Source organism: Hipposideros armiger, unplaced genomic scaffold (assembly GCF_001890085.2).
Source record: "Hipposideros armiger isolate ML-2016 unplaced genomic scaffold, ASM189008v1 scaffold_32, whole genome shotgun sequence".
Taxonomy (NCBI): Eukaryota; Metazoa; Chordata; class Mammalia; order Chiroptera; family Hipposideridae; genus Hipposideros; species Hipposideros armiger.
The window spans coordinates 734366-761681 of NW_017731382.1; the positions used below are offsets into that span (position 1 = coordinate 734366).

Below are 27316 nucleotides of genomic sequence, written 5' to 3' on the forward strand. Positions count from 1 at the left end.
CGCGCCGCCTGTTCATGAAGCATGTCGGCCACCAGCGTGGACCCCCAGGTAGCGGGCCGGGCCGGGGCCGCGGGGCCGGGGTCGCGGGGTCGGGGTCGCGTGTGACCGCGGGGCCCGTTCGCGCCGGAGCGCGCCGCCCGCCCGGGAGGCGTGCTGGTAAATAACTCTGTGTTTCCCTTTCCTCCGGGCTGTGTCTGCTCACACGTCCCGGCCTGCGGCGATGCAGAGAACAAAAGGACAGGACACTAAAGGTAAGCGCAGGTGGGACGGTCCGCAGGCCCGGGGCGGACGGGGCGCGCAAGGCCGCCGAGACGGCCGGCCATGTGGGGCGCGGACGGTCCAGGGAGCCGCGCTGGAACCGGAAACTTCCTCCTCCGCTTCGGGGACATAAAACTTTAGGTTGTGACGTTGGGGGAGAGGCGACACGTCGGAAACGGGGACTTGAAGGAGAAGTCCGTGGGTAGAGGCAGCGCAAGATGGTTGACTGGAGGGAGGCAGGGAGGGAGGCCGAGGGGCCGGGTGACCTTCCTGCCTGCGCCCCGGGTGCCGGGCGGGCGGGCGGGCGGGCGGAGGGGGGCCCGCGGGCGGGCGCTGTGAGCGGCTCCGTGCCCCGGCTCCTCATCCCGTGATGTTGTGGCTGGGGGGAAACCCCCAGAACTCACTCTTGCGAGAGCCCGTAGGTGACCCTTCATGTTTACTTGGAAGACTGTTTTTAACCAGCGTGTGCGTGTTAGGCGGGTGTAACCAAATACGGTTCCTCGTGTTTTAAGATGGGGAAAAGGCCCAGCGCTTTATTTACCTTTGCTTCCCTTTCCTGGCTGCGCATCGTAACGGTGGAAAATAAGCGGAGAGCCAGATAATAACGAGTTGAGAAACGTCCTTCAGTGACAGCCTTTTCCGGGCTCCACGTGCTGAGGGCTGCCGGGGCCCCTCTCCCCACATACAGCCGGGTTTCTGGAAGCGCCTGCCTCTGGCGTCGGTATAGACTGAACCCCAGTTACAAGGTCCTGGCGTAGTTTCGTCTGCACCTCCAATTTTGTCAACATCTGCTAAGTTATGATGACGTCCTTATCGAAAGCGTTACGTTGGAAGTCTGCGTTGCCATTCTGATTAGTTGTGTAAATAGAAGTTCCATACTGATTGTGTCTTTTTTTTTCTCCGTTGTTAAGTTAAAAGCAGTTTCTACTAGAAGTTGATGGGCATAGACCTTATGACCTTTAATTTCCATGCTTAAAAGTAATTTCTAAAAATTCAAACATATCTGTTTGTACTATTTGTTCTAGTACAAAATGGTTCTTTGCATCAGAAGGATACAGTTCATGACAATGACTTTGAGCCCTACCTTTCTGGACAGTCAAATCAGGTGAGTTTATTTTTTTTTAACATATATTTTTGCATTAGTTTTGACTGAGTTTTGTAGTCCACCTCTGCTGCCGGGTATCTGACCTTATTATCCTAAACAACAAAGCAGCAGACTGTGAAGCACTAGAAACGGTAGGAGGATTGCTAATGAAGACTGGCTTTGCGTTGAGTGTGCGTGTGAGTGCCGGGAGGCTGGCTTTCTCTCCGGAGGAAGGAACTACCGGGCCGGCTGGTTTGCGAGCCGAATGCTAGGCGGCCTGGGTGTTGGTGGGCCAGGGTGCGCTGTCTGGGACGGAGTGGAGGTGCAGGTCGTTAGTTCCCTGGTGCTTTCTGAGGAGTTACTTTAGCTCTGGATGGTTGGACTTGTGGTCCAGGAGAGCAGCTGCGAGCCGGACTTTGGAGCCCAACCCCTGCCTTGGGCTTGAATCTTAGCCCCACCGCTGACTGACGTGTGACGCTTCTCAGATGGCCTGCCCTCTGTGCCTGCTCCCTTTTCTCTAAAAGAGTGGTAAATCCTCAGAATTGTTGGGGAGTGACATAGAGGGTGCACATAAAGCTCGGAGATGGGACCTGGCACAGGCCCAGTGACTGGCCGCCTAGTTTCTTGGGTGTTTCCAGGTTTCCCAGCCTTGGCACTGTGGACATTTGGGACTGAAACATTCTTTGTTTCGTATTATAGGATGTTTAGCATCCTCTCTGGCCTTCATCCACGAGGTGCCATTAGTAACTGGCCCCCGCCCCTGCCTGCCCGCCGCAGTGTGACAACCAAAAATGTCCCGGCAGATGTCTCCTGGGGCTAAACTGCCTTGGTCAAAACCACTGAGCTGGCTGGAGTTTAGGTTTACATGTAAGATCTGCTGCTTTCAACGTGCACTGTGCGTGTTTGCTTTGGAATAGAAGCAGGCTTAGCCCCTCCCCGTGGTGGACTAGAGCCAGCCTGCCTCTGTCCTCACTAACCTGCCTTCCTCCAAAGTGTCCTAGAGCTTTTCTTCCTCCTCCTCTCTTCTGCACCTGGCAGTTCGGCAGCTGGGGCCCCTGAGAGTCTGCCCCACCGCTGGGGTGGGCTTTTGCCAGAGGAAATGGCAGGAATGGATGTATTTTTTTTTGACTATCTGATGTTTTCTTAGATGATTTGAGTACTATAGAGCAGTATTGTGTACTAATTTTAACCAAAAGTGTCATTGTTTCACCTCACTGGAAATACATTTCTGTGAGGCAGGAGCGTTCACGTTACTTGGGAGAGTTTCTGTAAAATGGAACGGATGACTCTGAGGTCAGTGACGTGGTCACACATCTGTTGCTGCGACATGGAAGGACCCGTGCAGCGAAGCTGTCAGCAGCCTGGAAGCAGCCCCTTTGCCCTGCATGTTAGTGGTGTGCTTTCTAGCGAGATGGTCACCAGCGCTTAAGGGTAAACCCAGGCTCTGCGTTGAGAACACTCCCCAGGAACGTCCGCCCGGCTGGCCGTCGTCGGGGGTCGGAGGCAGAGCACACGGAGAGTGCTTCGTTTCATAGATGAGGAACCCGGGGACCAGAGGCGCCCTGTCTGCCCAGGGGATGGGGCCCGTTAGTGCAGAGCCAAGCATGCAGCGAGCCCCCGCCGTCTGTCCCTGTGTGTGTAGTCACCTCTTCCCAAGGCCACGCAGTGGGGCTACCCTTGCAATCAGGACTCACTGGAGTTGTTGCTGCCTTGATTTGGGCTCTGCTGGCAGGGCCCTGTGAAGAGGGTTCTCTCTGAACTTCGACTCCAGTTCTCAGGTTGAGGGAGAGAAGAATGTGTGGCTGGAAGCAGGAAAGTCACAGCTCTGTCACTTCATGCAGTGCTCAGCTGCACACACGTGAGGGGACACTTCCGTGGACTTGCCCTCGCACGCGCACACCCATGGGACGGCTGTACCTGTCGGCACGTGCTGCTTTCCTTTCTTACCCACACACTCGCAGCGGGCGGGAGGCCACCAGGTCTTTTGTTCTGTGAAGGGTGACCCTGTGGGGTGACTCGGAGAACACCTAGAGGCCTGCCCTCAGGTGGGGGAGCCCTGTCTGTGCTGCGCTGCCAAGGGGCTGTCGCCCTCAGAAGCTGCTGGTGCACGCTTTCCCTGCGAGTTGCCCTGGGGGCCCCTTCTGTGACTTCGAATAATGGTGGTCAGTTTTTGGGACATGAGGGGGGAAGGGAAAGCCCCGGGGAGAAGTGGGCTCTGGCTGAGGGGTGTCCTTCCCGCCTTCCCGGTTTTCTTGTTTTCAGAAAGGTAAGGAAACACCGAAATGACCCAGAGAAGTCCCTCTGAAGCTGGCTGACGACCAGGCCGCATGCGTGCCGTGGCAGTGTGGGCAGCGAGGAGTTGACCAGGGCACCTGCGTCCACACTCAGTACTCGACTGTCACACTCATGGGTTTGCTCAGTCACCTCTGGCAGGGACAGGAAGAACTAGATGTCAACGCTGTTTTCCTCTAATGGCTCAGTTGGCTCCCAAGTGTACCAGGAAACACCCCCTTTCTAAGAAAGTCCCGTAAACCCCTGTGTCGGGCTCCAGTCCGGTCACTGTGACGAGTTCCAGCCTGTGCTGATGCTTTTCCTTAGAGCCACGTTGACCCCCACGCTGGGACGGGCTTCAGCTCCCCTGGGGGCAGCGCCCCTGGAAGTGCTGGACGTGGCCCAGGAGCTGAGGATGCTACGCTCCCCAGCACCTGTGTGCCACAAGCATTCCTCACATGTCATCTTCTGTGCTGTCTGGCCTCCAGTGTCACCCAGGGTTTCCATCATTCTGGGGTGGTTTTCTTCAACCAGCAGCACAAAGCCAGGCCAGACAGATGCCTCGTCAGGGCGTGTGCTCCAAGGAGGACCTGGGAAGAGACCTGGCCCTGGGGGGCCCGGGCACTGGCTGCGAGGCCAGGGGAGCGCATCTCTTGTCGTTGTGTGAAAGCTTTGGCTTCCCTAAAACAGTGGGGCCTCACAGTAGACTTCCGCCCGGAGATTCAGCTGGCGGGACCCAGCGGCCTCTCAACACATTTGTGAAGTTGCTCACAGCTGCGCTCCTCGAGGCAGGAAGCTAATGCAGAAGTTGCGTGGGTGTCAGGAGCTGTGGTCTCTCGTGTGCCCTGCGGGTGATCTGCCAGCACAGGAGCTGAATCACAGCCCTGAGCACAGGAAAGCAGGCAGGGCTCCTCAGAAGAGCTCCTGGGCTCAGCCAGTGTCCCGGGTGGGTCTGTGTCACTTCGTCACTGTTTGCATAATTGTCCTGGATGTGTTTACATTTTCCCTTTTTGAGTAAGTGCTTCTCCGCATATTCCAGCAGTGTGGTTTTTCCCTTGTGTGTCTGAAGAGTCTTTCCGTTTCTCCCCCCAGTCCCTGCCCTTCCTTGGTCACTAATGGCTGAGTCACTTTATTGTTTGTGAAACTGAAAGCTTTTGAGTAATGTCAGGATTCCTGCCTTCTCGGAAAAACCACTATAGGAAGCAAATGTTTCAGCTTTAAACGGTTCTAGTCATTCAGAATGAGAGCTTCTTTCTTTTTTTAATGTGGTTAAATTTTAGTAAGTATGAAAAACTCTTAATTCTAGAATAGATTTATTGCTTTATTGTGTTTTACTATTAGGTTTTTCAAAGGAAAGGATCGAGGGGTAATAGTCATGTTTTGTTTGGTATGCCCATCTGCTCACCATTTTTATTAGTCACCAGGACACACCCCCAGAGTCCAGCGCTTGGGGTGTCGTCTTTAATGCCAGGAGACTGATCTTGCCTTGAAGTGGGTGCGATCTGATCTCAGTGTTGCTTGTGAAAGCGCCAGTCATGGTGATGGTTTACCTGCGTTGTCCGTTCCTTCCAGACCAAGACAGCTGCTCAGAGGTGTAACTGCGTAAAGAGCAAGCTCGGATTCGTTCCCCTTGTATGAATGTCAGTGTTTAAGAAAGAGCTGTAAGGGCCGGCCGAGTGGCTCAGTTGGTTAAGAGCTCGCTCAAGAGTTTGAGCTCTGAGCAACAGCGGTTCGAGTCCAGCCCAAGCTGAGCAGCCGCTGAGCTGCCAACAGGTGGCAGGATGGCTCAGCTAAAAAAAAAAGAAAAAAAAGAAAGAAAGAGTTGTAGTCCAGACAGTTTGTGCTCACCTCACAGTGACCTGCCGCTGGGCAGATGGCAGGAGGACACATCCCAGGACTGCCACCACCAGGCTGCCTGACCGACCACTTCTGTCCCAGGCTCCTGGGTCTGAAGCCCTGACTGGAGATGAGGGGGTCAGGTGATGCCGGCTGGGGGCTCCACATCTCCCCCCGACGGTCCTGGCTGCCTGCAGCTGGGAACCTGTCTGTCTGGGGGTGTTGGTGCGACTGGGATGCCAGGTGTTCGCTGAAAGTAATACTTCAGATGGATTTTCAGGGACATTAAGTGGTTGACATGACAATGTCATCTCATATCCTGCTGTGGCTAAGGCTTAAGTGTAACTCAGAAAGGTGGCTTTCTCTTCTCCCCTGTGCCCTCCTCGCGTGGGAGGGGGGGAAGGTGCATTGAAGCTGACGGGGCACTGCCGAGGAGAGAGTGCCCAGCTGACGGGCAGGAAAGGTGGCCTCGCTTTGGAAGGACTGTCCCATTGTCCTGGTGTCGCAGGCACTGAAGTCAGAGGCTTAAGCCCTGGTCTGCCCCTCACCTCGCAGAGCAGGTCCTCTGCCCAGGTCTCCCTCCTGTCACCGCCCGACGGAAACGTTTTGAGGGCCCAGGTTGGGTGGAGGCACGTTGAGGGAGAGGTGACACTAAGGGGGGCCAGGGCCACTGGAACCCTTTCAGGGACAGCAGCTCAAGCTAGTCCCTGCTTACGGACACTGGTGGTGGCACGGGTTTGTCTTCTTCTCACTCCCTGAGACTCCAGGAGTTTCGTTACAGGGTGACAGTTATTGCTGCATGTTAAAGGTGATTCTTCTGGAATAGTTGCTGCAGGATGGCTCCGCCAACAGGAAGGAAGTCTGACTCCTGAAGCCCCAAAAACCCTAGGATGGACGGGATGGGGAAGCAAGGAGTGATCAGCTGGGTCCCACTTGCGCTGGTGTGTGCTGAGGGGCCAGCCTGTTCTCAGGACCGTGGGGGGTGGGGGGAGCGGGTCCCAAAAGTCACTCCCTGTCCTGGCCCCAGCGCACCAGAGCTGCTCTCCGTCTGGCATTCCACACCCACCCCCACCCCAGCTGCACTCACACTCAGAACTCCAGCCACCCTCGCGGGCCGGAGCCGTGGGTCTTTTCGCTTAAAGACAGGTTGGGGTTGGGGTGGGAGGTTTCTAGCTGACGCTCTGCGTAGAACTTTCTGATTATTTGGGGGATATGGGGACTGTTAAGAAATCCGAAAACGGCAGGAGACCTCAACGTTTGCCCTGCTCTGGTTTTCCTTGCAGCCTTAGAAGGGCGTCCTCACCCTGCACTTCCCTCTCTAGCACCCCCACAAACACACTCCCGGGACACTACTTTCATTACCTCCTCAGACTGGCCTGGGGTGGGGGCCCAGGTCCGACCAGAACCCCCGGGCGAGTCTTGCCAGTCTGAAACCCGCACCCTGGAGCTCTTGGGAGCCCCTGAGTTGAGGCCCTGCCACCCGCGCGGTCTGGTCACCTTTAACCCCTCTGAGGTTTTGGCCGCTACACGCAGGCTGCTGCCTGTGGGTGAAGGAGCTGGACCCGCAGAGCCTCTGTGCTGCCAGGCCCAGTGGGAGGCGGAGCCTAGGGCTGTGCCCAGGCAGCCGTGGGGCTGGCGGTGGCCTCGCCCCTTTAGACTCCTGTACGGCGGGCTCCCAGGAGAGTCGTGTGGCAGGGGCTTCTGAAGTGGCCCTGATGGGTGAGGGGTCCTGTGGGTCGGAGGGAAAGGCTGACCCCCTGGGCAAGCTGGCATCCATTTGCGGGGCAAGCCCATAGCCCTGAGCGGCCCAGCCTGCCGTAGGAAGCACCTCGCTGCCTCTTTGAAGCTGTTCTCGCATTGGTGCTGCCTGTGCTGTCATAGGCATCACTGCCAGCAGGGCAGCCTGACCTTCGGGCCAGGCTCCGTTAGATGGGCCGCTTCTCTGAGGTGAACTGGAGGGGCTGCTGAGAGCATGCTGTCCAGCCAGCACAGAGTGGCTGAGCTTAGTCACTTGACTCGACTCCAGGTCACGGCAGGTGGTGCCCTGCACGTGGGGACATCCCCTGGGCTTTCTTCTCCCACCTCCTGCGATTCTGGCAGCACCAGGGGTGCCGTGCTGTCCCACCTCCTGCCAGCCTACACTTGCACTTGAGCAGGTGGCCGTCGTTTTTAGTGGTCTGAGAGTGGTCTAACTGGTCACCTGTTGTTTCCGCAGAGTAACAGTTACCCCTCCATGGCTGACCCCTACCTGTCCAGCTATTACCCACCGTCCATCGGATTCCCTTACTCCGTCAGTGAGGCGCCGTGGTCTACCGGAGGGGACCCCCCCATCCCGTACCTCACCACCTATGGACAGCTCAGTAACGGGGACCACCATTTTATGCACGATGCTGTGTTCGGGCAGCCCGGGGGTCTGGGGAACAACATCTATCAGCACCGGTTTAATTTCTTCCCTGAAAACCCTGCCTTCTCAGCCTGGGGGACAAGTGGGTCTCAGGGCCAGCAGGCCCAGAGTCCGGCTTACGGGAGCAGCTACACCTACCCGCCAAGCTCCCTGGGTGGCACAATGGTGGACGGGCAGACGGGCTTCCACAGCGACACCCTCAGCAAAGCCCCTGGGATGAACAGCCTGGAGCAGGGTATGGTGGGCCTGAAGATCGGCGATGTCACCGCCTCTGCTGTCAAGACGGTGGGCTCAGTGGTCAGCAGCGTGGCCATGACTGGCGTGCTTTCTGGTAACGGTGGGACAAATGTGAACATGTCGGTGTCGAAGCCAACTTCGTGGGCTGCCATCGCCAGCAAGCCGGCAAAGCCACAGCCGAAAATGAAAGCCAAGAGCGGACCTGTCCTCGGGGGCACGCTACCCCCTCCACCTATAAAGCATAACATGGACATTGGCACCTGGGATAACAAGGGGCCCGTGCCCAAGGCCCCGGCCCCCCAGCAGGTGCCGGCCCCCCAGCCTGCCCCCCAGCCCCCGCCGGTCGTGCCATCTCTGCCCACTCAGGCGCCCCCTTTGGCCCAGCCACAGTATCAGAGCCCTCAGCAGCTGCCCCCCACCCGTTGGGTGGCCCCACGCAACAGGAGCGCAGCGTTCGGGCAGAGCGCAGGCACTGGGGGCGACAGTCCCTGTCCAGGTGGTGCCCAGCCTGGTGGCACTGCAGGCATGGAATGCCACCCCGTCCTGGAGAAGCTGAAGGCGGCACACAGCTACAACCCCAAGGAATTTGACTGGGACCTGCGCAGCGGGCGCGTGTTCATCATCAAGAGCTATTCGGAGGACGACGTGCACCGCTCCATCAAGTACTCCATCTGGTGCAGCACCGAGCATGGCAACAAGCGCCTGGATGGCGCCTTCCGCGCCCTGGGCAGCCGCGGGCCCGTCTACCTGCTGTTCAGTGTCAACGGCAGCGGCCACTTCTGCGGGGTGGCCGAGATGAAGTCGCCCGTGGACTACGGCACGAGCGCAGGGGTCTGGTCTCAGGACAAGTGGAAGGGCAAGTTCGACGTGAAGTGGATTTTTGTCAAGGACGTGCCCAACAACCAGCTGCGGCACATCCGGCTGGAGAACAACGACAACAAGCCAGTCACCAACTCCCGCGACACACAGGAGGTGCCCTTGGAGAAAGCGAAGCAAGTGCTGAAGATCATCGCCTCCTACAAGCACACGACCTCCATCTTCGACGACTTCTCCCACTATGAGAAGCGCCAGGAGGAGGAGGACGTGGCTCGCAAGGTGGGTCTGGGTGGGGCGGGCAGGGGCCCAGGTGCTCGTGGGAGCGGCCCCTGGTGACAGCGCAGTGGGTGTCGCCACACGACCTCTTCCTGTCTCAGTTTCTGGGAAATGGCGGTTGGACCGCAGTGTACAGGTTCTCTTAGGAAGAACTTAGGGTAACTCACGCTTTCCTTTTCTAGCACAGTGCATGCTCGTCATTGTCACAGCAGGGGCACTGGGACAGGCAGTGGGCCCGGCCTGGGGCTGCCAGGCCTCACCCACCTGGGGCCCCCCCGAGTGCTGTTCTCAGCCATTGGGAAGTGCTGGTCTGCAGGTCGTTGCTTGCTTCTCTCGAGAACCCAATGTCCTCAGTTTTTGGAAAGTCGACCTGCCTCACCTGGGTGGTAAGCGTGGGGCGTCTGAGACCAATCAAAAGCGGAGACGCTGAGCCTGAGCGTCCCCAGCCCAGTGGAGAATGGGCTTAGGAGCCCGCACGCTGGCCCAGAAACGGGGACAGACAGACAGCGTAACACACTTTGACTTTGGAAGGAGTTCACCCTGAGATTGTCTCCCGTGTTTTGTTTGTTTTCAAATGTCCTTTGTTTCATGACATGTCAGTTGATAATAGATGGATTTTCTTTCTTTTTTTCTTTTTTAAACATTTTATTGGAGAATTGGGGAAGGGGAACAGCCAAGTTGTGTCCTTCCATCTTAGTTGTGGAGGGCGCAGCTAGCTCAGCGCCAAGTCCAATCACCATCCGGCCGCCCATTGGAGGCTCGCGGCCACTCAGCTCAAGATGCCGTGTTCAATCTTAGTTGCAGGTGGGCATAGCCCACCATCCCATGTGGGAGTCCAACTGGCATCCTTGTTATTAGGAGCCTGTGCTCTCACCAGCTGCGCCATCCTGCCACCTGTTGGCAGCTCAGCTAGGGTGCAGCTCACTGGCCCATGTGGGGATCAAACCGGCGACCCTGTTGCTCAGAGCTCGCGCTCTTAACCAACTGAGCCACTCGGCGGCCCATAATAATTGGCTTTTCAGTCCTTTTTCGGTTCTTCACATTAAAAAGAAGCGTTGCCCGTCTGTGACCATCAAACATCCTGAAGCATTTTTAGCAGAAAGGCATGTAAACGGGGCCTGCAGAGGATGCTTAGTCCTGTGAGCAGTTGTAAGTGACAATGGTGACAGCTCAAGTTTGCACACTTTGAAGACAGGTTGCTCTGTTTCACTCTTGTGTGGACAAGAGAAGGGCTTATCATTTATTTCGTTACTGAAGTGCTACAGTTCAGCTCTTCTAGGTACGGCATGGAAATTTAAAGTACAGTTGCTGACTTTGTGGGCTGGAGCGAGCGCACTGATCACACAACCTGAGGTCCTCAGTCGACCTGACATTGGCAGCTGGCTGTGTCGTTTGTCTTCAGTGCTGTGACACATGGCTCTTTTCCTAGCGCTCACAGCGTTCTGAAGGTGGTGGCAAGCCCCGCGCCTGCCTGGGGTCTTCACGGTGCCGGTGTCCTAAGCTCTCACTGAGCAGCCAGGCCCGCTGGTGACTGTCGGTGAAGCCATCAGTCGGACCACGCATGTGGCCTGGGGCCGTTCCTGCAGCCAGCTCAGCAGGTGTTTGAAATTCCCCCAGAACCATAACAAGTGTTCCTGCCCCGGGGAACCCCTGTGACATCCTCGGAAGGCTCCCCAGGAAAGACTGCCATCTCCCAAGCTTATGCCTGACATCCACCAGGCCCACGTGGATCAGGGCTGACTCATTCTGTTAAGAGTGACTCGTTGGTTGAAGAGTTGGCTTGGGGAGCATTTTCTCAATCCATTGAGAGTTTGCTTACCGGCAGTTGTCGTCAGTTTGGCTCAAATAAACTCTTATTAAAAAAAAAAAAAAAGTTGGCTTGGGACGCCAGCTCTGAGCAGCAGGGACCCAGTTCAGATCCCACATGAGGGCCAGTGACACTGCTCCCTCTACAGCTACGATGGTGAACAACAGCTCGACCTGGAGCTGGGCTGCCGTGAGTGGCCAGCAGCCAGCGTTAGCTGCTGTGGGTGGCCGTCCAATGGCTGGGAGAGTGACTGCCTCAGCCGGGAAGAGCGCAATGATCACAACACCAACATGGGCCAGTGAAGCAACGTCCTCCACAACTAGACTGAAGAACAAAAGGACAGCGACTTGTCTGTTCCCCTTCCCCAATTCCCCAGTGCGGTTCCCCTCCCCCAGTTCCCCAATAAAATCTTTAAAAAAAAAGAGTGACCGCGGGAGCCCTCACTGCCCGCTGTTGTCTATACTTCAGACCAGGCTGAGCTCATGTGGGTGGGGCTCCGCCTGGTCCCCAGAACCTTCCCCCAGGGTGCCTATGTCTGGTGCACCCAGGAGCCCACTGTGCTCTGAAGGGTAGACGTGCTGACAGGAGGTCAGGCAGGAGCCCTCTAGACACGAGCTTGCTGGGGGCCACCTGGGCAGTTTTCACGGAACGACCCACCTTTGTGAGCAAGATGTAGGAGACATTTGGCAGGACTGCTGTCCTGTCCTGTCCTCAGCTAAGGTTTGGACACACGGGTTCCTAGGGCAGATCAGGTCCTGGAGGTGTGTGGGTTTTTACCTGTACGCGGTCACTCCTTGGGGCACTTCAAATAGTGTAGTGACAGTCAAGCCGAAGGGTCCCCTTACCTGCTGGCCTGGAGCCCCAGGCCGGGGCCTCTGCACAGACCGGCCAGGACCTGGGGAGAACTGGGCTGAAGAATGAGCATTTCCTGGGACGTGTGTTGATGACCTTCCTCTAGGGTGAACTGTGCTTCCTTCGTGAAGTGGGGAGTTTTTAAGAGCACGAGGTGAACCCCGCAGTTGGTCGTGGGAAGGAGCAGGGTCTGGGGGACTGTTGTCATCGGGGGTGCTCCAGCAGCACCACCCAGAGAGGCTGGCGTCTTCCCAGGAGGAGCAGCACCTGCGTTCTTGCCTAGAGAACGCAGAGTACAGCGCTTCTAGTTTTCCAGTGTGGAGTTCAGGGTGGGGAGGGGGTGTGGGCCTTGGAGCAGTGCTGTCTTTTCAGGCCTGGGAGCTGCTGTGACAGGCACAGGGGCCTCCAAGTGGAGGGCGTAGGGAGAGAGCTGCTGTGTTCTGTTAACCTGAAGACATATTCAGCCCAGTTTTAGCAAAAGGGAGAGTTATCCTTTAACTGACTGCTAATCTGTCTTGGGAATTGTCACCGACCAGCCCCGCACAGCAGTGTCCTTCACTGGCTTCGTCTTGGTGGGACAGGGGCGGGTCGAGGTGGGCGAGCGTCCCCATGTCCACACTTACCAAGTTCAGTGCAGTCGCAGCGCTGTGAGGAGCCTTACCACTGAGAAAGGGGAGGCCGGTGGGGAGCCACAGCTGGTCAGACCCCTGGCGGGCAGGCTGGTTCTCCCTGTGGCGGGAGCACAGCTGCCGCAGGAGCCCGGCCTGGTGCAGGTGGGTGCCGGGCCGAGGGAAGTGGCGGGACCTACTGGGCAGCCTGGGACCTCACTTTTGAGGGAATTTCTGCACATTCACTCCATGTGTTAAACTTTTGTCCTGTTTATTTTTGCAGGAACGACAGAATCGAAACAAACAATGAGGATCTGCCTTTTTCTTTCATGATCTAACTTTGACTGAGAAACGGAGCCTGAGGAGGCGTGTGCTTGGTGCTGTCCTCGTGTGCAGGCCCAGTGGTGGCATCTCCGCATTCTCTGTGGTCTCCTTTTGCCCAGAGGGGTCTGCGTTCCTTGGTATTTTCCTCTGTATTATAGTATTGTAGAACTCACTAATAAAGGAGAATGGATTTTGTCAGCCTATCAGTCAGATTGGCCTAATGCGCAATTGAAGTATCTAAAAACAAAAAACCCAATACATCCCAAAGATTTCTTTGATTTTGGCAGAGATTATGTTCTCATTCTTACTTGCAATCATGTGACGTCTTCGTGAGAACGACGTCTCACCCCTTACTGCTTCACGGTGAACACAACAGGCCATAAGTTGTTTTGTCATGCAGTGTATTCTCTTCAAGTACTTCTCTTGGAAATGCCGAAATCAGCAGGTGAAGGCTCACCTTGTTTGGCTGGTTTGCCATTTTTATTATCCGCTATCTGTCTGAAATGCTAATCTGCCCATTTGGGTTTTTTGCCGACAGAAAGATCAATTTTAGTTTTTTGAATGTGCTCAGCACTGTTTCCTCCCACAGCCCCGCACGCCTGGCAGCCTCTCTGTCTGGCGGGACGCTGGCAGGCCGTGGCGTGCGGGGTGGTGGGTCCAGTGGCCGGGTGCTCCGTGTGTGCACGTCGTTTTAGTCCCATTCCCTTCACTGGAGAGCGCTGATGCCATTTTGTTTCTGTGCCGATAATCTGAGCTTTAACAAGTAGGGCCTGACAGCAGACAGTGTGACGGTTGGTGCTCCCCACTGTAAATCTCACCGTGCATCTAAATCTATTTTTCCTGTTGAATGGGTGAAAAAAGCAAAAACAACCCTTTTAGAAACAACTTGCTGTCACGTTTTGTGGAATGGGCATCGTGGGGGGCCTCGCTGTCACCTGCAGCTTAGTGGAAGCGTGGGCATGGCGCTCGAGCTGCTGCCCTGGCGCCCGGGCTGTGCGGAGGGCAGGTCCTCCTGGAACCATTTCCTCCCGAAGCCCCTCTGAGGTCAAAGTGAAGCTGGAAGCTGTGTTATTTAGACTTGTATTTAGAGCGCGCCCCTCTGAGCTGTTGCTGCTTGCGGAGTCACAGACGACATTGGGCCCCTTTTCCTCCAGGAGAACACAAGCCTTAATAAATGACACCTATTGAGCAAGTTGGCGTCGGTGCTTCCTTCACCCCTGGGGGGGCGGTTTCTAGCTGCAAAGCCAGGCCTGTGTGTGTCTGCTGCAGCTAGCTGGTGGCCCCTCAGACGGAGCTGTGACTTCACTCGCCCCTTGTCCATGTTGAATGGGCAAAAGAACTTAAAAGACCCACTTCTAACCCAGAATTTGTAGTTTCCCCGAAATTTTACTGTAGCCTCCAGATGTGCAGCAAAGCTGGAGGAGCTGGGCTAGTGCCCAACCCCCAGTCCCGCCCTGTCTGCCTGCTCACCCTCCCACCTCCCACCTGCCCCTGGAGGATTCGCATGCCCTTCCTCACGTGGCTTTCCCTTGGGGGTGGAGTTGACAAAAAGGCACAGACACAGCAGAGTTGTGACAAGTGTGAGAGAGAGACCCTGGCACCAACATCCCAGGAAACCCTCGCACCCTTTCCCAGGTGGTGACGCTAGAGATGCCACAAGGGACGGGAGGTGAGTCCTAGACTCCGGCAGCTCAGGCCATGTCCTCGCTGGCCACGGTCTGTCGGTTTGCTCACAGCTGCTGCTGTGATCTCATTCTGAAAAGCGTTAGCCTTGCGTTTGCCAGCCCTTGTCTCGTGTGACCGCTGGGCTCCGTTGTCCCACGTGTGTGATCGCTGGGCTCCCTTGAACAGTGAGTGGCTCCTGGCTGGTAAAGTGACAGGCCGAGTGATGCGCCAGGAGGTGCTGCATGTGACAATGGCTTGTCCCCCTCAGTGAGTCATAGCAACAGGGTTGGGGCTTCCACGGGCATGGGAGGAGGGCCATGGGCTGGTTACAAGGAGCAGAGGCGTGTCGGCACCTGGGTCTGACCGGCCTGTGCTGAGTCCCTAAGTGTCACCTGCTCTGAAGGCGTCCTGGGCCTCCTCACTTGCGTCCCAGGCCCTCCGGGGCGCTTCGCCTCCAGCAGCTAAATGCTTCAGAGGAAGGAGGGTGTACCGGGGGCTCTCTTATACGTGCGCCAGGCTCTGCTTGTGAGGGCTGCCCGTTGTACCTCTCAAAGCCAGGCGGTCGGCCCTTCTGTCCCAGTGTCCCACCTGAAAGCACACCGTGTTGGGGCTCTTAAGTTCCACAAATGCCATCAGCCTGCTGTGCTCTGAGGTCCCTCTGGCTCTTGAAGTTTCTTGCAAGGTCTGATTGGAGTTGTGCAGACAACACCCAGCAGGCTGGCTGCTGTGTCACCCACTGTGTCCATAGGCTCTTCAGCACCATCACTAAGCTGTCCCGCAACAGGAGCGTGGCCAGGAGCTGGCTCGGCCTGTTGGTGGCTTCTCCCTGGGTGGGGAGCCTGTCCTGGTTGCTTGCTGTCCAGGATTGAGGGACTCAACTCTGGTAGGACGAAGGGACCGGGTCACTAGCCTTGTGTCCTAGTTGTCTCTGGTCCTCACTGGCTGTCTCAGTGAGGTGGCCAGCAGTGGGTTTGTGCTTTTTACAGCAGTGCATGCAGTGACTTACTGTTCTCTGCCCCTCTGTGCGTGCCCCATGCCCCCCTGCATGTGCCCCCCATGCCCCCCTGCATGTGCCCCATGCCCCACACCATGGCTTCTTCCGCAACCTGCGGTGGCTTTTAAGATCTGTGTGTTACCTTTTTTTTTTAAAGATTTTATTGGGGATTTGGGGGAGGGGACCAGCCAAGTTGTTCTTCAATCTTCCTTGTGGAGGGCGCCAGTCACCATCTGGCTTCCCATCGGCAGCTTGTGGCCTCTAAGCTCAAGGTGCTGTGTTACAATCTCAGTTACGGGTGGGCGTAGCCACCATCCATGCGGGAGTCGAACCAGCAGCCTTGTTGTTAAGAAAGCACGCTCTATCCTCTGAGCCATCCAGGTGGCAGCTCAGCTCAAGGTGCCGAGTTCAGTCTTAGTTGAAGGTGGGCGTAGCCACCATCGAACAGGCAGTCTTGTTGTTACACCAGCTGAGCCATCCTGCCACCTGTTGGCAACTCAGCGACAACTCAGCTCAGGCTCAGAATCACTGGCCCATGTGGGAATCGAACTGGCGGCCTTGTTGCTCAGAGCTCGTGCTCTTAAGCCAACTCTTAACCAACTGAGCCACTCGGCCGGCCCCAGTTATCTTTTCTAAACCAACGTGGTAGAGGATGGCATTTGAATGGTTGCCCTGCACATACTTTTACTATACTAATTCTCTATGGAGGCGAGTCACCAAGCGAAATTTTTGGAGCTAAAAGAACAAACACCCAGTAGGCCATTTCTTCTCAGAGTTCACCTTTATTTAATGGGAAGGACCCCAAGAAGAGGATCCAGGTGAAGGTGTGACAGGAAGGGCTGCCGCACGCTGGGAAGTAACCTCACATTTGCGATCCGTCCTGGGCCTTTTGTCCAGCACATCACCTGTCCAGCGACTGACACAGCCGTGATACTTCTACCTCAGGGCCATCTGACTCCTGCTGGTCATTAGCACAATGTCCGTTACAGCATTTGGGGGTGGGGGGAGGCTTCTGAGAGGAAGCCTCAACGTCCAGCTCTGCTGTCCTCCCCACCGCCTGCTCTGCTCCGGACAGCAGCACCCACCTCACAGGGTGCATTCCACCCCCGCTTGGTTCCTCCCTACAGGGTCCCCGGATGACTGGTCCCTTGGTGTCCTCTGCAGATGGAGGACGTTGGGTCAGCTGCCGACTGCTGTCCCAGGGCAGGAGCGCTGTGAGCCGGGGAAGCCCTGGGCAGTAGGAAACAGGACTGGGTTTAGTCCCAGGGCTGGTGCAAAGGGCAGGGGGTGCCCGCCAGCAGAGACCAGGGCGGTGACGCCAAGAGCATGGTTCCTCCCCCGAACCCCTTTCTGGGCGCTCAGCAGGCCACCTTCCCTGGGCCACCCTCACACAAGGGCCCTTCCTTCTGGGGGCCTCCTCGCGGCCCTAACACTGACCGCAGCTCTGGGAGGCCGTCACTGAATGCTGTCCGAGCTTTGGCTGCCTTCCGTGCCCCCCACTGTGTGTGTTATAGCTCTGGTCGGATGAGGCCTCTGCTGCTTGCAGGAGCCCGGAGACAGTCCCACCAGGGGCCAGTTCCCAGCCACAGCTCAGGCCAGCCAGTGAGTGGCCTGCTCCCCAGCACCCTGTTTTTGGTCGGCTGAATGGCATCCTTTGCCCTTCCCCCCGCTCTGCAGGGCTGATGCCTGGGTTTTCTTCCTGCTCAGGTGTGCTCCTGGTGCAGGTACCAGAATTTCATGTCCACACAGAGCAGGTCCCACTGGCCCCCAAGCCCTAAGGTCACTGGAACCCGGAACTCTGGTCACTAGCTGGCTTTGAGGGGACAGGGCTTGGTGACAGTTCCTGCCACTGAGGGCCACTGGGCCAGCTGGGGTATGAGGCTCCCAGGGTCACAGGGCAGCAGGACCTCCAAAGAGGAAGGAAGAGGCCAGTGTGGGCGGGAGCTCTGCCGGCAGCCTTCCAGGAGGAGGCGGGGCTGCGCCGTCCCTGGGGCAGGGTGGCCAGGGGAGGCCCTAGGAGCTGGGACAGCGGGCAGGGTAAGTGGGCCCATACCCTGGGGGATCCGGGGTGAGGGGGCATTGGGGTGGCAGCAGCAGGGGAGCAGTGGGCATCTGCATCCAGTGGTCAGGAGTAGGCGAGGGCTCAGGGCCATGGTCTGAGAGGGCTGCGGTCAGCGCAGCAGGTGAGGAGGCCAGAGTCCGGGAGCTGTGCCTGCGCTGCCCGCTGTGAGCTAGTCCTTCCCTCAGCCAAGCAGGCTCCGTGTGTGTCCTCACCTCCGAGAGCCAGGGGTGGAGGCCCAGCCTTCTGAGGGACTTTCTGGTGCTCAGGGTCTCAGCTGTACCGGGGATGTGAGAATGGGGCGGGGGACAAGGTGGGGCAGGAGTACATGTCTGTGCTGCCCAGGAGACAACCAGCCCTGCCTGGCCTCCCTGGGGATGTCCCCTGTGGGTGCCTTTACTCTGGACAGTGTGACAGGCAGTGAAGCTTGGGGCTGGCTTCTGCGCCCGGTGCCCGGCAGCCTGGGGACCCAGATGGGCATGGCATGGAGCTGACTGTGCCCACTGGCCGTGGAGGGGCGCTGCCTGGTGGACACCACGTGAGGTAAAGCGGGGCTGGGTGCAGTGCAGACCCAACTGGAGAGGAAGGCCCTGGACCGTGCGCTGAGTTCTGGTCCAGCCTCTCCTGGACAGACACCAGGGTGGGGCAGCTTCAGAGGGGTGGAGGGGAGTAAGGAAATGACCCCAAGGAGAGCCTGTGCCCTGGGAACAGTGGGGCTTCGATGCCTCAGGTGATGGTAGTGGTGATGATGGTGATGGTGACGATGACGATGGAGATGGTGATGATAATTCTAATAACTCTCATGTTTACTGAGTGAACACGGGGAAACGAGGCAGAGAGTCAGCTCTGAGACTGCTTGTGCCCGGTGGCTGGGGGGCCCATCTTCCTGCCTGCTGTCATCCAAAGGCTCCCGCCGTGTCCCAGGTTCAGTTCCAGCTGGGTTCCTGGGCAGAATGCAGGCACCCATGTTACCCTCACTGCCCGTCAACATCCCATCCCCTGCAAGCTTGCCCAGACCTTGGCGGCACTTGCGGTGGCCTGGTCTCTGTGAGGGACTTAGAAATATTTGTCGAATGAATGAAGGAAGGACATGCAGGTGTGCAGGGGGTCTCACGTCCTGTGAGCCTGGGTGTGTCTCCTTCCCTGGGAGCTGGGGCAGGGGGCAGTCTCCCAACCGGGAGGGGCCTGCCTCTGCTGTCACACTTACACAGGTGGCCTTAAGGGCTGGCCTCTGCTGTCCGCTCCCCACTCCTGGTCCCTCCCAGCCCTGTCCAGGTGCAGAATCCTGCAGCTGCTCCAAGGCGCCCTCGTGTGGGCAGCAATGACTCCTGCAGGAGACGGGCGCAGAGCCGGGTCTCCAGAGGCGCCTGAAGGAGGGCCTGTGGGCTGGGCTGTTCTGAGGCTCTGCCTGAGCGTGGTGTGTGACCTGTGAAGCAGCCTGTCCTGACCCTGCACAGACAATGCCCACTGGGTACTGCTGACCGTCTGTGTGTATCTCTTGAGCCACGGCAGGGCACACAGCCTGGGGCAGGGAGCGTCCCAAGCTTGACCTTGCTGGTCGTCCATTCCTGTGAGTGCAGGCTCTGCTCATAAGGCCAGACTTCCCGGGGCTGCTCACAGACAGGTCTTGGTCCCAGCTTGAGGCTCTCAAGAGGGTCCGGAGCGGTCACACCCCAGGACAGCCCAGGTGCCCTCCCCGAGAGTCGAGCCCCTGGCATAAACTCCTATGGACGTGCAGCCCCGTTGTCAGGCAGGAGCGCCAATGCCACTGTACTCTGTGGCCAGAGTGGTGTCTCCTGCCCAGTGGTGGTTCTGAGGTCAGGCCCTGCCACGAGGCTGTGTGGACCCTGGGGTGGGGCGTCGGGGGAAGGCAGGGCCTGCAGGGGCCCACAGACATCTGGCAGCAGCCTGAATGGACCTGTGAGCAGAGCCTTCTTACCTATTGGAGGGCCTGCGTGTTTCCATCTCAGTCAGCTTTCCATCCCTGGCCCTGGGGAGGGCGGTTCAGCAGCCCTTGGCTTTTCGCAGGCCCCACTCCCATCACAGCGTCTGCAGAAATGGCTTGTGAGAGAGCCTGTTCCAATAATTTCTGCTTCCATTCCCCAGCACAGGGAACATCCCCACCTTCCTGCTCCGAGTTCCCTGGGAGGAGGGGGTTTGGGGATCAGCCCACCAGCTGGGGTGGTTGTAGACCCAGGAAAGGCAGGTGTGTGCCCGTCTCTGTAGCCATTCTTGTCGTGTCTGCTGCTGACTCCCAACAGGGGAGCCAGGACGGCCTATGCACATCCCCTCTGCGGAGACGAGGACAGCTCTAGGGACATAGGTGCCTGGCCATGCAAATGCGTCCTCTCCATGCTCCCCTGAAACGTTCCCCAGCTCTGGGTTGGCGGTCAGCTTTGGCCTCAGCTGCCCCCGGGGCAGGCTCTTTCATCCACACCTGGGAGAGGCACGGGCTTTACTCTTCCCTCTGTGCAGAGAAAACATGGTCCTCGGGAGCACGATGCTAGGAGGGAGGTGGGCTAGTGTCCGTGCCAGGTGCAGAGTGCAAGTTCTGGGCTCAGCCCCTGCGACCTGGGCACATGCCCCCCCCCACACACACACACACTGCGGCATTCATCCGATGGGGCCTGCTCAGTGGAGGCCTGAGAGCCCTGCAGAACCAGACACACAAGGGAACTGCTGGGGCACAGGTGCTCGGTTACTTCAGGCCTCCTTTATGGGAGGGTTTTGGAGGAGGATGCTCTCCGGGACCCTCACCAGAGACTGACCAGCCCGGGACAGTGCCACATGTCCTCCCCGCCTGGCTAACAGCTCGGAAGGTCCATTCTGGTTAGGAGCAGAGTCCCCCAAAAGGGAGGTGGGCAAGCACAGAGCCCAGCAACATCCCTGGTCCAGAGGGGTCTCCTACGAAGGTCCATGCTGCTGGTTCAGGGAGGTTCTGAGCAGCCCCCAGAGAAAGCTCAGATTGCACAAGGGTCACGTTCCTTCCACTCCAACAGGGACACCAGACATGGGGCTGCCCCTCAAGCCCCTTCAGTGCCAACCTGGGCCCCTCGTAAACCCAGACCAGAGGTGCCCCGAGGTGCTGTCCACACCCCGTCACAGGGGAAGGAGGGAGAAGGGGCCGCCATGGCCAAGGCCAGTGCTGTGGGGCCAGCCCTGCTGCTCCATGGCCGGGCCTCCGCCAGCTAGGGGTGACTGGGCCTTTCCCACCCTCCGGGGGGGCAGACGGAGTGGGAAGACCAGGCCCTTGCCTTCCGCTTGTCCCTGCAGCTTGTGTCTCAGAGACAGCCGGCGGGGCTGAGAGGATGCGGAGAGCAAGCCGGTGGGAGCTGAGGGGCCACAGCCTGACACCGACGTGATCCCTTCCGTGCTGGTTTTCTGTTTCCTGCCTTGGCCCAGGGGCTGGGGATGTGGGGGGAGCCAAGGTCCTGCTCAGGCTTGGAGCCTGGCCAGAGGGGTTCATCCTCCCCGCCATTAAGAGGAGAAAGTGCGCAGCTGCAGAGCAGGGCTGGGCGCTTGCTGGAGGGCAAGCGGGCGCATGCGGGCGTCTCGCCCACTGATGGGCGCTGGAGCAGCCTGTGTGCCGGTAGGCAGCCGAGTGACCCAAGGAGCATTCCGCGATGGGGGGCCGGGTGGGTGAAGGGAGGCAGCCCCACAGGGAGCTAGCAGGCCGAGCGCGTGCCAGGGCGCCAGCAGGTGGCGCTGGCTCCCGAGGACAAAAAAAAATGCCTGCAGCAAACCCGTGTGGGTGTCACTGCGGCTGCAGAAGGCGGGGGAGGAGTTTGCCACCTTCCCCCGGGCTGCGGAGCCTCACGTGCCTGAGTCCCGCATCGTCCAGAGCGGGATGCAGGGCTCGATTCGGTCAGGCGCCTTCACCTGCGCTTGTTTGGACGCTGGACGCAGGTGTAGACGTGCCCTCCTCTTCCCCTTCCCCATTTTGAGCCTCGTCCTCGAGGCTCCGGGGCGGTTGCTGGAGCTCAGTGAGGGCTCGCCCCCGCCCGCGGCCCAGCGGACTGAGGAAGGACAGACTTCGCATGACCTCAGGCCCTCCTCCACCCTTCCCTTGTTGCCATGGCAGCTGCCCAGCGCGTCCGGGGTTGGGGCAAGTGGCCCTCCGGACGCCGTTGGCCCCTCGCCCGTGGCGCCCCTGTCCCGCGGGGCCACCTCGCTGCCAGCACCGCGGACAGCGCCCCGACAGGCCCGCGAGGTGGCCCGACCTCTCCAAACCCCGCCGCGCCGCCGCCGATTTCCGGGCGCATGGCGCCCTCCCGGCCCCCCGCCAGCTCCCGCTCCCCACTACGCTGCTCCCCGCGGACCCTCCCTTTGTTTCTCCGCCCCTGCGCTCCCTCGGACGCCCTCCCGGTCCCCGCCGCCCTCTGCGGGCCCTTCAGCGCTCCGAGCTGGGGATGCACGTGGCCGAAGGCTGAGGCCGGGTGGCCCCAGCCTGGTCCCGGCCGGTCTTCCTCCTCGGTCGCCCCCACTCGCCTGCGACGCCCGAGGCTCGCGGGGCCCCTTTGTGTCCCGCAGCCAGGTCCCCGGCCCGGCAGCTGAGCCGCCCTCTGGGCGGGCGCATTGTTCGCCGGATTTGTCCGCGGCGCGAGGGGCCGCCGGGGGCCCGGCTCGCCTTCCTCCCGCGGGAGGGGCGCCGCGCTGGCCAGGCTCACGGGCCATTTCCATGAGAAAGGAGCGGCGGAGGCGCCTCTCTTGGCATTCACCGCGTGCCTTAATTGTATAGACATTAAATCAAGGTCCGCTGTGAACACGCAGAGGGGCCCTCAGGGCTGCGGCGGACGGCGAGCGGCCGGGTCGGGGTCGGGGCCGTGACTCCGGTTCGCGTGGGGTCCTCGCGCAAAGGGCGCCAACGCTCCGGCGTCTTGGCCGCGGGGCGGGCGGGGCGGGGGCTCTGCGCCACGCCGACGGCGCTTTCTCGGACTCCAGCCCGGATCCGCCCCCAACTCCGAGGAGCCCGCTCTTCTCGTCCTTCCCCAGCAGGGAGGGGGGCCCCAAGCCAGCACCTCGAGGCGTCCGGGGAGCCTGGCGCCCTGCGGAGTCGCGGCGGCGAGACGCCGAAGCCGAGCGGGCGAGCGAGCGTGTGCGCGCCCGGCCGCCTCCCGCGGGCCGCGGAGAGGCGCGGAGCCCTCGCTGACAGGGCAGCGCGACAGCCCCTCCCTGAGGTCCCTCCCCGGCCCGGCCCGAGCGCGCAACGAATGCGGTTAAAAGAAAGAATCTCGATGCTCAGACATGGAAAACAGTCTCTTTTTACAACCCGGAGAGCTCGCCCTCCCCGCGCACCAGGGCCCGGCTAAAAGGCGCTCGAGCTGTGGGTGGAGAGGAAGACGGGGAGACCCGGAGGAACCGCTCGCGGAGCTCGCCCGGCCCCCAGCGCAGTTACCCGTCCCGGGAGGGCGCTGCCGCCGCCTGCCGCTCCTAGGCCGCCGCCGCCTCCGCTCCCCGCGCCGCCCGTTCCCGCCTCTTCTGCGGTGCCCGTGGACCCCGCACGCCGCTGCCTGGGAGGAGGGCGCGGGGACGCCGCAAAGGAGCGGGACAGGTCCCCGGGCGCCGCCGGCCGGCCGGGAGCCGAGCGTCCGGGGACTCCGCGCTACAGGCTCCCAGCTCCTGCTTGCCGGGCGGGCCTGGGCTCTACCGTCCCCGCTCCCGCCGCCGCAGCTGCCTCCGCGCGTATCCGCGCTCGGCTCCGGCACCGGGCGATTATCACTGGGGCGCGCGGTGACGTCACCCGGACACCGGCTCCGCCGCCGCCTCCCCGAGGTGTCCTTGAGAACTGCGGGGCACGCGCAACGCGCACACGCGCACACACGCACCGCGCGCCCGGTGCCTCCCGCGCACACTCGCCGCGTCCCGCCCCGCGCGCTCATCCGCTCACGGACGCCGCCCTCGAGCGCCCTCGACCGTGCCCGGCGCCCCGCAGCCACACGCATGGCCGTGGAAACGCTTCTCTCTCTCTCACACGCGCCCTCGAGCCCTTCCCGCGACCCTCCCGCACGCACTCAGCGCGGCTCCTGCAGCCCCTCTGGGCGCAGCTTGGCACCCACCCGCCACGCCTCGCCGGCTCGCAGCGTAGCCCCGCCGGCGCTCCTCTGCGCTCAGGCCTTCGCCGCGGGCTTGCGCCTCCCGTGCTCCCTCGCATCGCACCCCCCCCCCCCCCAGCGGCCCCCTCCGGCCACCGGGAGCCGGGCTTGCCGAGGAAGCACAGCGTGCCGGCGCGGGCCTCGGGCTCGCTCGCTGTAGGCCCTGCNAGCTTGGCACCCACCCGCCACGCCTCGCCGGCTCGCAGCGTAGCCCCGCCGGCGCTCCTCTGCGCTCAGGCCTTCGCCGCGGGCTTGCGCCTCCCCCCCCCGCTCAGCTCGCACCCCGTCATCCCCCAGCGGCCCCCTCCGGCCACCGGGAGCCGGGCTTGCCGAGGAAGCACAGCGTGCCGGCGCGGGCCTCGGGCTCGCTCGCTGTAGGCCCTGCTGGGTGTTTATACCGAGGAGGGAGATGGCGACCCCGACCCCCATCAAAGACTGCTCCCCTTTCTCAGTGTCCTGACTGGGGTGGGGAGGTGTCGCCCCCGGGACCACGGGAGCACAGGCGACACCTCGCAGCCTGACCGCTGAGCCAGTCCCTTCCGTTGGAGCCCTTCCGAGGATGACCCTGACCCGCCTTCTAGGGCTGGGGACCAGAGACTTGCCCAAACCGCACCGCCTCTCGTCTCCCCCACTGGCCTTTGTTTCGTGTAGACGGTGGGGGAACCGCAGGCCCGGGCCTGGCCAGCAGGCTCTGCCCGCTCGCATTCCCTTCTGGCCAACCAGGCCCCTGCACCATCTGCCCTCCGAGCGCGCTCGCTGACCCTCCCACCGCGGGCGCCGCCGGCTTCCGTCCCCTCAGCCCCCTCCCGCGCTGCGGAGCCTGCGGGAGCCACGCGGGCAGGGGGCTGGGACTCTGCCCCAATCCCCGCTGGTCCTCAGCCCTCCAGGGTGCCCCTCAGTCTCACCCTAACCAGCGGTTTCTGGCCCTTTGCAGGTGTCAGGAACGGCCCTTCTCTATCGAACGGGATTCGCAGAAACCCCCCAACCCCACGCCTTCACTCAGAGGCAGAATCTTCAACACCCCCAGCCCAGCACATGGGAAGCCGCCCCAAGCCTACAGCCAACAGCCACGGCCTCACGCCGGCTGACCGGACACTGCTCCCGCTGGAGGGGTGGAGGGAGGGAGTGCTGGGCAGCTCGCCGCCGCCGCAGCTTCATCGGCCTGTCACCCTCCGTCTCTGCCGGAGCGGTGGTGGACATGGACCCGCACCCTGATGAGGCTTGGCAGTCCCTAAGCAGTGGGGTCTGCTGTCCATGGTATTGAAACTGAACCCTGAACCCCAGTCTCATCTTCCACCGCCTCCCTCTGGACTTTTTGCCCCAGTCCTCTCCCATGAAGGGTTGAGCCCAGGTGGGATTTGAGGGCAGATGCACCCACACACACACACACAAACACAACCCTTTGCTGCCTGAATAGGTCCAGGCCAGCTCTGGCTTCAAGTTCCCTGGAGCCTGTTCGCATTCTAAGGGGAGGACTCCTCAGCTTATGGACCCCAAATCTTTTTTCAGATGCCTCCTCCCTGCAGGCTGGCTCCCCCTGGGGCCAGGGGAGGGTCACTGCTCTTCACAGGCCTGCTCTCTCCCTGGCCAAGCACCTCACCACTGGCAGACCTTCCTGCGGGCAGGTGGCAGGAGGCACCCCTACCTTTGGATCAGCCAGCTTTTTGCGTGTCCCCAGCACAGCCCGCGGGCATGTCCTCTCGCCATTTTACCTCTCAGAGTCCTGGCACCGATGGGTTCACAGGCTCGTCCCTGCTATTTCCAGCGACTGGAAGCTCCCATGCTGGCCCCCTGGCCCTCGAGAGAGCCACCCTGGGTGTGGGGGTGAAGCCGAGCGGTGGGTGCCGCGTGGGAAAGGGGCCTCCAGCCTCTGCCCTGCCCGCCCACTGTGCTAGCATGATGGGGACCATCTTGGTGGCCTCAAAGCCTCCGTAGGTTTCATCAAAGTCAACTTACTGCTGCCAGGCTTGGTGCGGGGTTGCACTCCCGATGGCTCCTTGGGGACTGGCCAGCCTCACCCGCCCAGCCTTCTCTCCACCGGTGCCCTTGCGGCCGCTTCTCCCCAGCACACCAAGAATTAGTGTTTGTGGAGTGATTTATTTGCCAGCTTCGAGAGTCGGGGCAGGGGGCTGGGCAGCTCGGGGCTCCGGGTTCCAGGCGGCTGCCTCCATGTGCACAAAGACGCCTTCCCCTCGTGCGGGCCGGCAACTTGGATACGGGTCAGGTGGCTCCTGGGGCGGGATCCGGAGCAGGAAGGGAGGGACTCGGTCGGGACCCCCTCCCCCTTCCTTCCAGTCCGCCACCGTGAAAGCTTGCGAAGAGCGTGGGATTAAACAAATCCACAGAAACAGTGTAGAACCCCTTCCTTCCTGCTCCTGCTTCCTTGTCACATCGCCGCCCCCTCCTGGGCACCAGGCTTGTCATTCCTCCAGAAAGGGGAGGGGCACAGTCACATCTGGGAACAGCTGGCTCTTGGCCTCATGACCCGGCCCTTTTCCAAGGTGTGGGAAGAGTGCAGATTGGGGTCTGGGGACTGACAGGGGTGGGGGAGAGTCTGAAGAGCAGTGGCAGGGACCTGTGTGCAGATGTGTGTGGTGGGGGACACAGGGCTCCCAGCCCAGGGGAGGATGGGGCAGTTTGCTTGCACGGGCGGGCACAGGGGCTCCAGGTCCAACCCCTGCTCTGCGTCCCTTTAGCCTCAAAATGGCCCACAGCTTCCAGCCTCTGGCTTGGGTGGTCCAGGCAGCTGAGAGGCCTCCACCCACAGGCCTGCTTGTTCAGGAGGCCCAAGTCACCTCCCATGAGACACCAGTGAGTCCAGACATTGCCCCGGGGAAAGCACCCCCCATCAGGGGGACTGCTCCCACAAAGCAACTAAGGCTCCCAGAGGTGGGACAGGTAGGTGCCTGACCCCATGGGGGCGGCCCCCAATCCAGCTGGGACCCTCCGCTCTCCTCCCCCCTGGGGCTCCCCCACCTCACGTGCTTGGAGAAGCTTCGCCCGGCTGCTTCTTCCTGTGTGGCTGGGGGGTGGGCGTGCACACACTGCACAACCTCCCCCGGGCTCAGGCAGGTCTCCCCTGTCTCTCCATGGGGCCTGATGGGCACAGAGTCCCTCCCCTCCCCTTTGAAGCAGGTGGGGGGCCGGGACCCCTGCCACGTCTGAGTGCTGAGGGCGGAGCGAGGGACCACAAAGGAGGCAATTGTGAGCCTGGCAGTAGCACGATGGGGCGGGGGCGCTCAGGGGCCAGGGGCTCCCGCATGGAAATGAGGCCTCGGCCCTTCCCTGCTGCTCCCGGCCCCCCTGCTCCCGCCCTCCTCCCGGCCCTAGCCCGGCCCCACAAAGAGGGACGGACCGCAGAGCGCCCAACAGCCCAAAGGGGCAGCTGCCTCCATCCTGGTCCAGGGAGGTCACTGGGCCTGAGGCTGTGGAGCTGCTCGACTGTGGTGGCCTCGGAGTGCTTGCTGAGGGGGGCCAGGTAAGTGGGCCCTTGGGCCCCGCTGGAGGCAGGCGCTGCCGTCCCAGGCAGGGTCTGGAGTGAGGGCTGCTGGCCGGATGCCTGGCCAGTGGCGGGAGCAGGCCTTTTGTCTCCCAGGCACCTCTGCCCCACCTCCCTGAGGTTCGCTGCCCCACTAGGAAGCAGAGCCACAGCCAGCTGCCCTCCCCCACAGGCCTCCCAGGGCCAGACCCCCATGACCCAAGGCTGGGTCCTGGCTTTGGAGCAGCTCCCCAT

At 60.7% G+C, this 27316-nt stretch overlaps 2 protein-coding genes across 16 annotated transcripts; one reads left to right on the forward strand and one right to left on the reverse strand.

Moving 5' to 3' along the window:
- Positions 1-13965, forward strand: YTHDF1 (YTH N6-methyladenosine RNA binding protein F1). 3 transcript variants are annotated; one of them, XM_019637300.1, is made up of 7 exons: positions 258-1118; positions 1284-1363; positions 2042-2209; positions 2582-2736; positions 3605-4559; positions 7665-9185; positions 12733-13965. In XM_019637300.1, exons 5-7 carry the CDS (start codon positions 4413-4415, stop codon positions 12757-12759), a joined length of 1695 nt encoding a protein of 564 aa, XP_019492845.1. In that variant the 5' UTR covers positions 258-1118; positions 1284-1363; positions 2042-2209; positions 2582-2736; positions 3605-4412; the 3' UTR covers positions 12760-13965. The 3 variants fall into 3 exon arrangements, with proteins under 3 accessions (XP_019492847.1, XP_019492845.1, XP_019492846.1); XM_019637302.1 differs by lacking the exons at positions 258-1118; positions 2042-2209; positions 2582-2736; positions 3605-4559 and adding exons at positions 1-48; positions 227-251; XM_019637301.1 differs by lacking the exons at positions 2042-2209; positions 2582-2736.
- A 2240-nt stretch (positions 13966-16205) lies between these two features.
- LOC109380000 (uncharacterized protein C10orf95-like) lies at positions 16206-25976 on the reverse strand. Of its 13 annotated transcripts, XR_002123347.1 has the most exons (5): positions 19431-22182; positions 18302-18435; positions 17707-17768; positions 16518-16662; positions 16206-16390 (listed from the first exon to the last, which is right to left on the reverse strand). XR_002123347.1 is itself a non-coding variant. In XM_019637122.1 (4 exons), the coding sequence occupies exons 1-4, from the start codon at positions 19055-19057 to the stop codon at positions 16369-16371; spliced, it is 660 nt and encodes a 219-aa protein (XP_019492667.1). In that variant the 5' UTR covers positions 19058-19422; the 3' UTR covers positions 16206-16368. The 13 variants fall into 13 exon arrangements, 4 of the variants coding, with proteins under 4 accessions (XP_019492667.1, XP_019492665.1, XP_019492669.1 ...); XR_002123339.1 differs by adding an exon at positions 25540-25976 and having other exon boundaries at positions 16518-18435; positions 19431-19540; XR_002123343.1 differs by adding an exon at positions 24489-25272 and having other exon boundaries at positions 16518-18435; positions 19431-19540.
- Positions 25977-27316: the final 1340 nt, after the last annotated feature.

Coding starts and splice junctions, on each gene's coding strand:
- YTHDF1 (XM_019637300.1), top strand. CDS start 4,413: ATGCAGAAGTTGCGTGGGTGTCAGGAGCTGTGGTCTCTCGTGTGCCCT. Junction 4,560..7,664: donor GGGCTCAGCCAGTGTCCCGG/GTGGGTCTGTGT, acceptor TTGTTTCCGCAG/AGTAACAGTTACCCCTCCAT. Junction 9,186..12,732: donor AGGAGGACGTGGCTCGCAAG/GTGGGTCTGGGT, acceptor TTATTTTTGCAG/GAACGACAGAATCGAAACAA.
- LOC109380000 (XM_019637120.1), bottom strand. CDS start 19,057: ATGGACGACCAGCAAGGTCAAGCTTGGGACGCTCCCTGCCCCAGGCTG. Junction 18,436..18,698: donor CAGCCCTTAAGGCCACCTGT/GTAAGTGTGACA, acceptor CATTCTGCCCAG/GAACCCAGCTGGAACTGAAC. Junction 16,663..18,301: donor CGTTTCCCCGTGTTCACTCA/GTAAACATGAGA, acceptor CCTACTGCCCAG/GGCTTCCCCGGCTCACAGCG.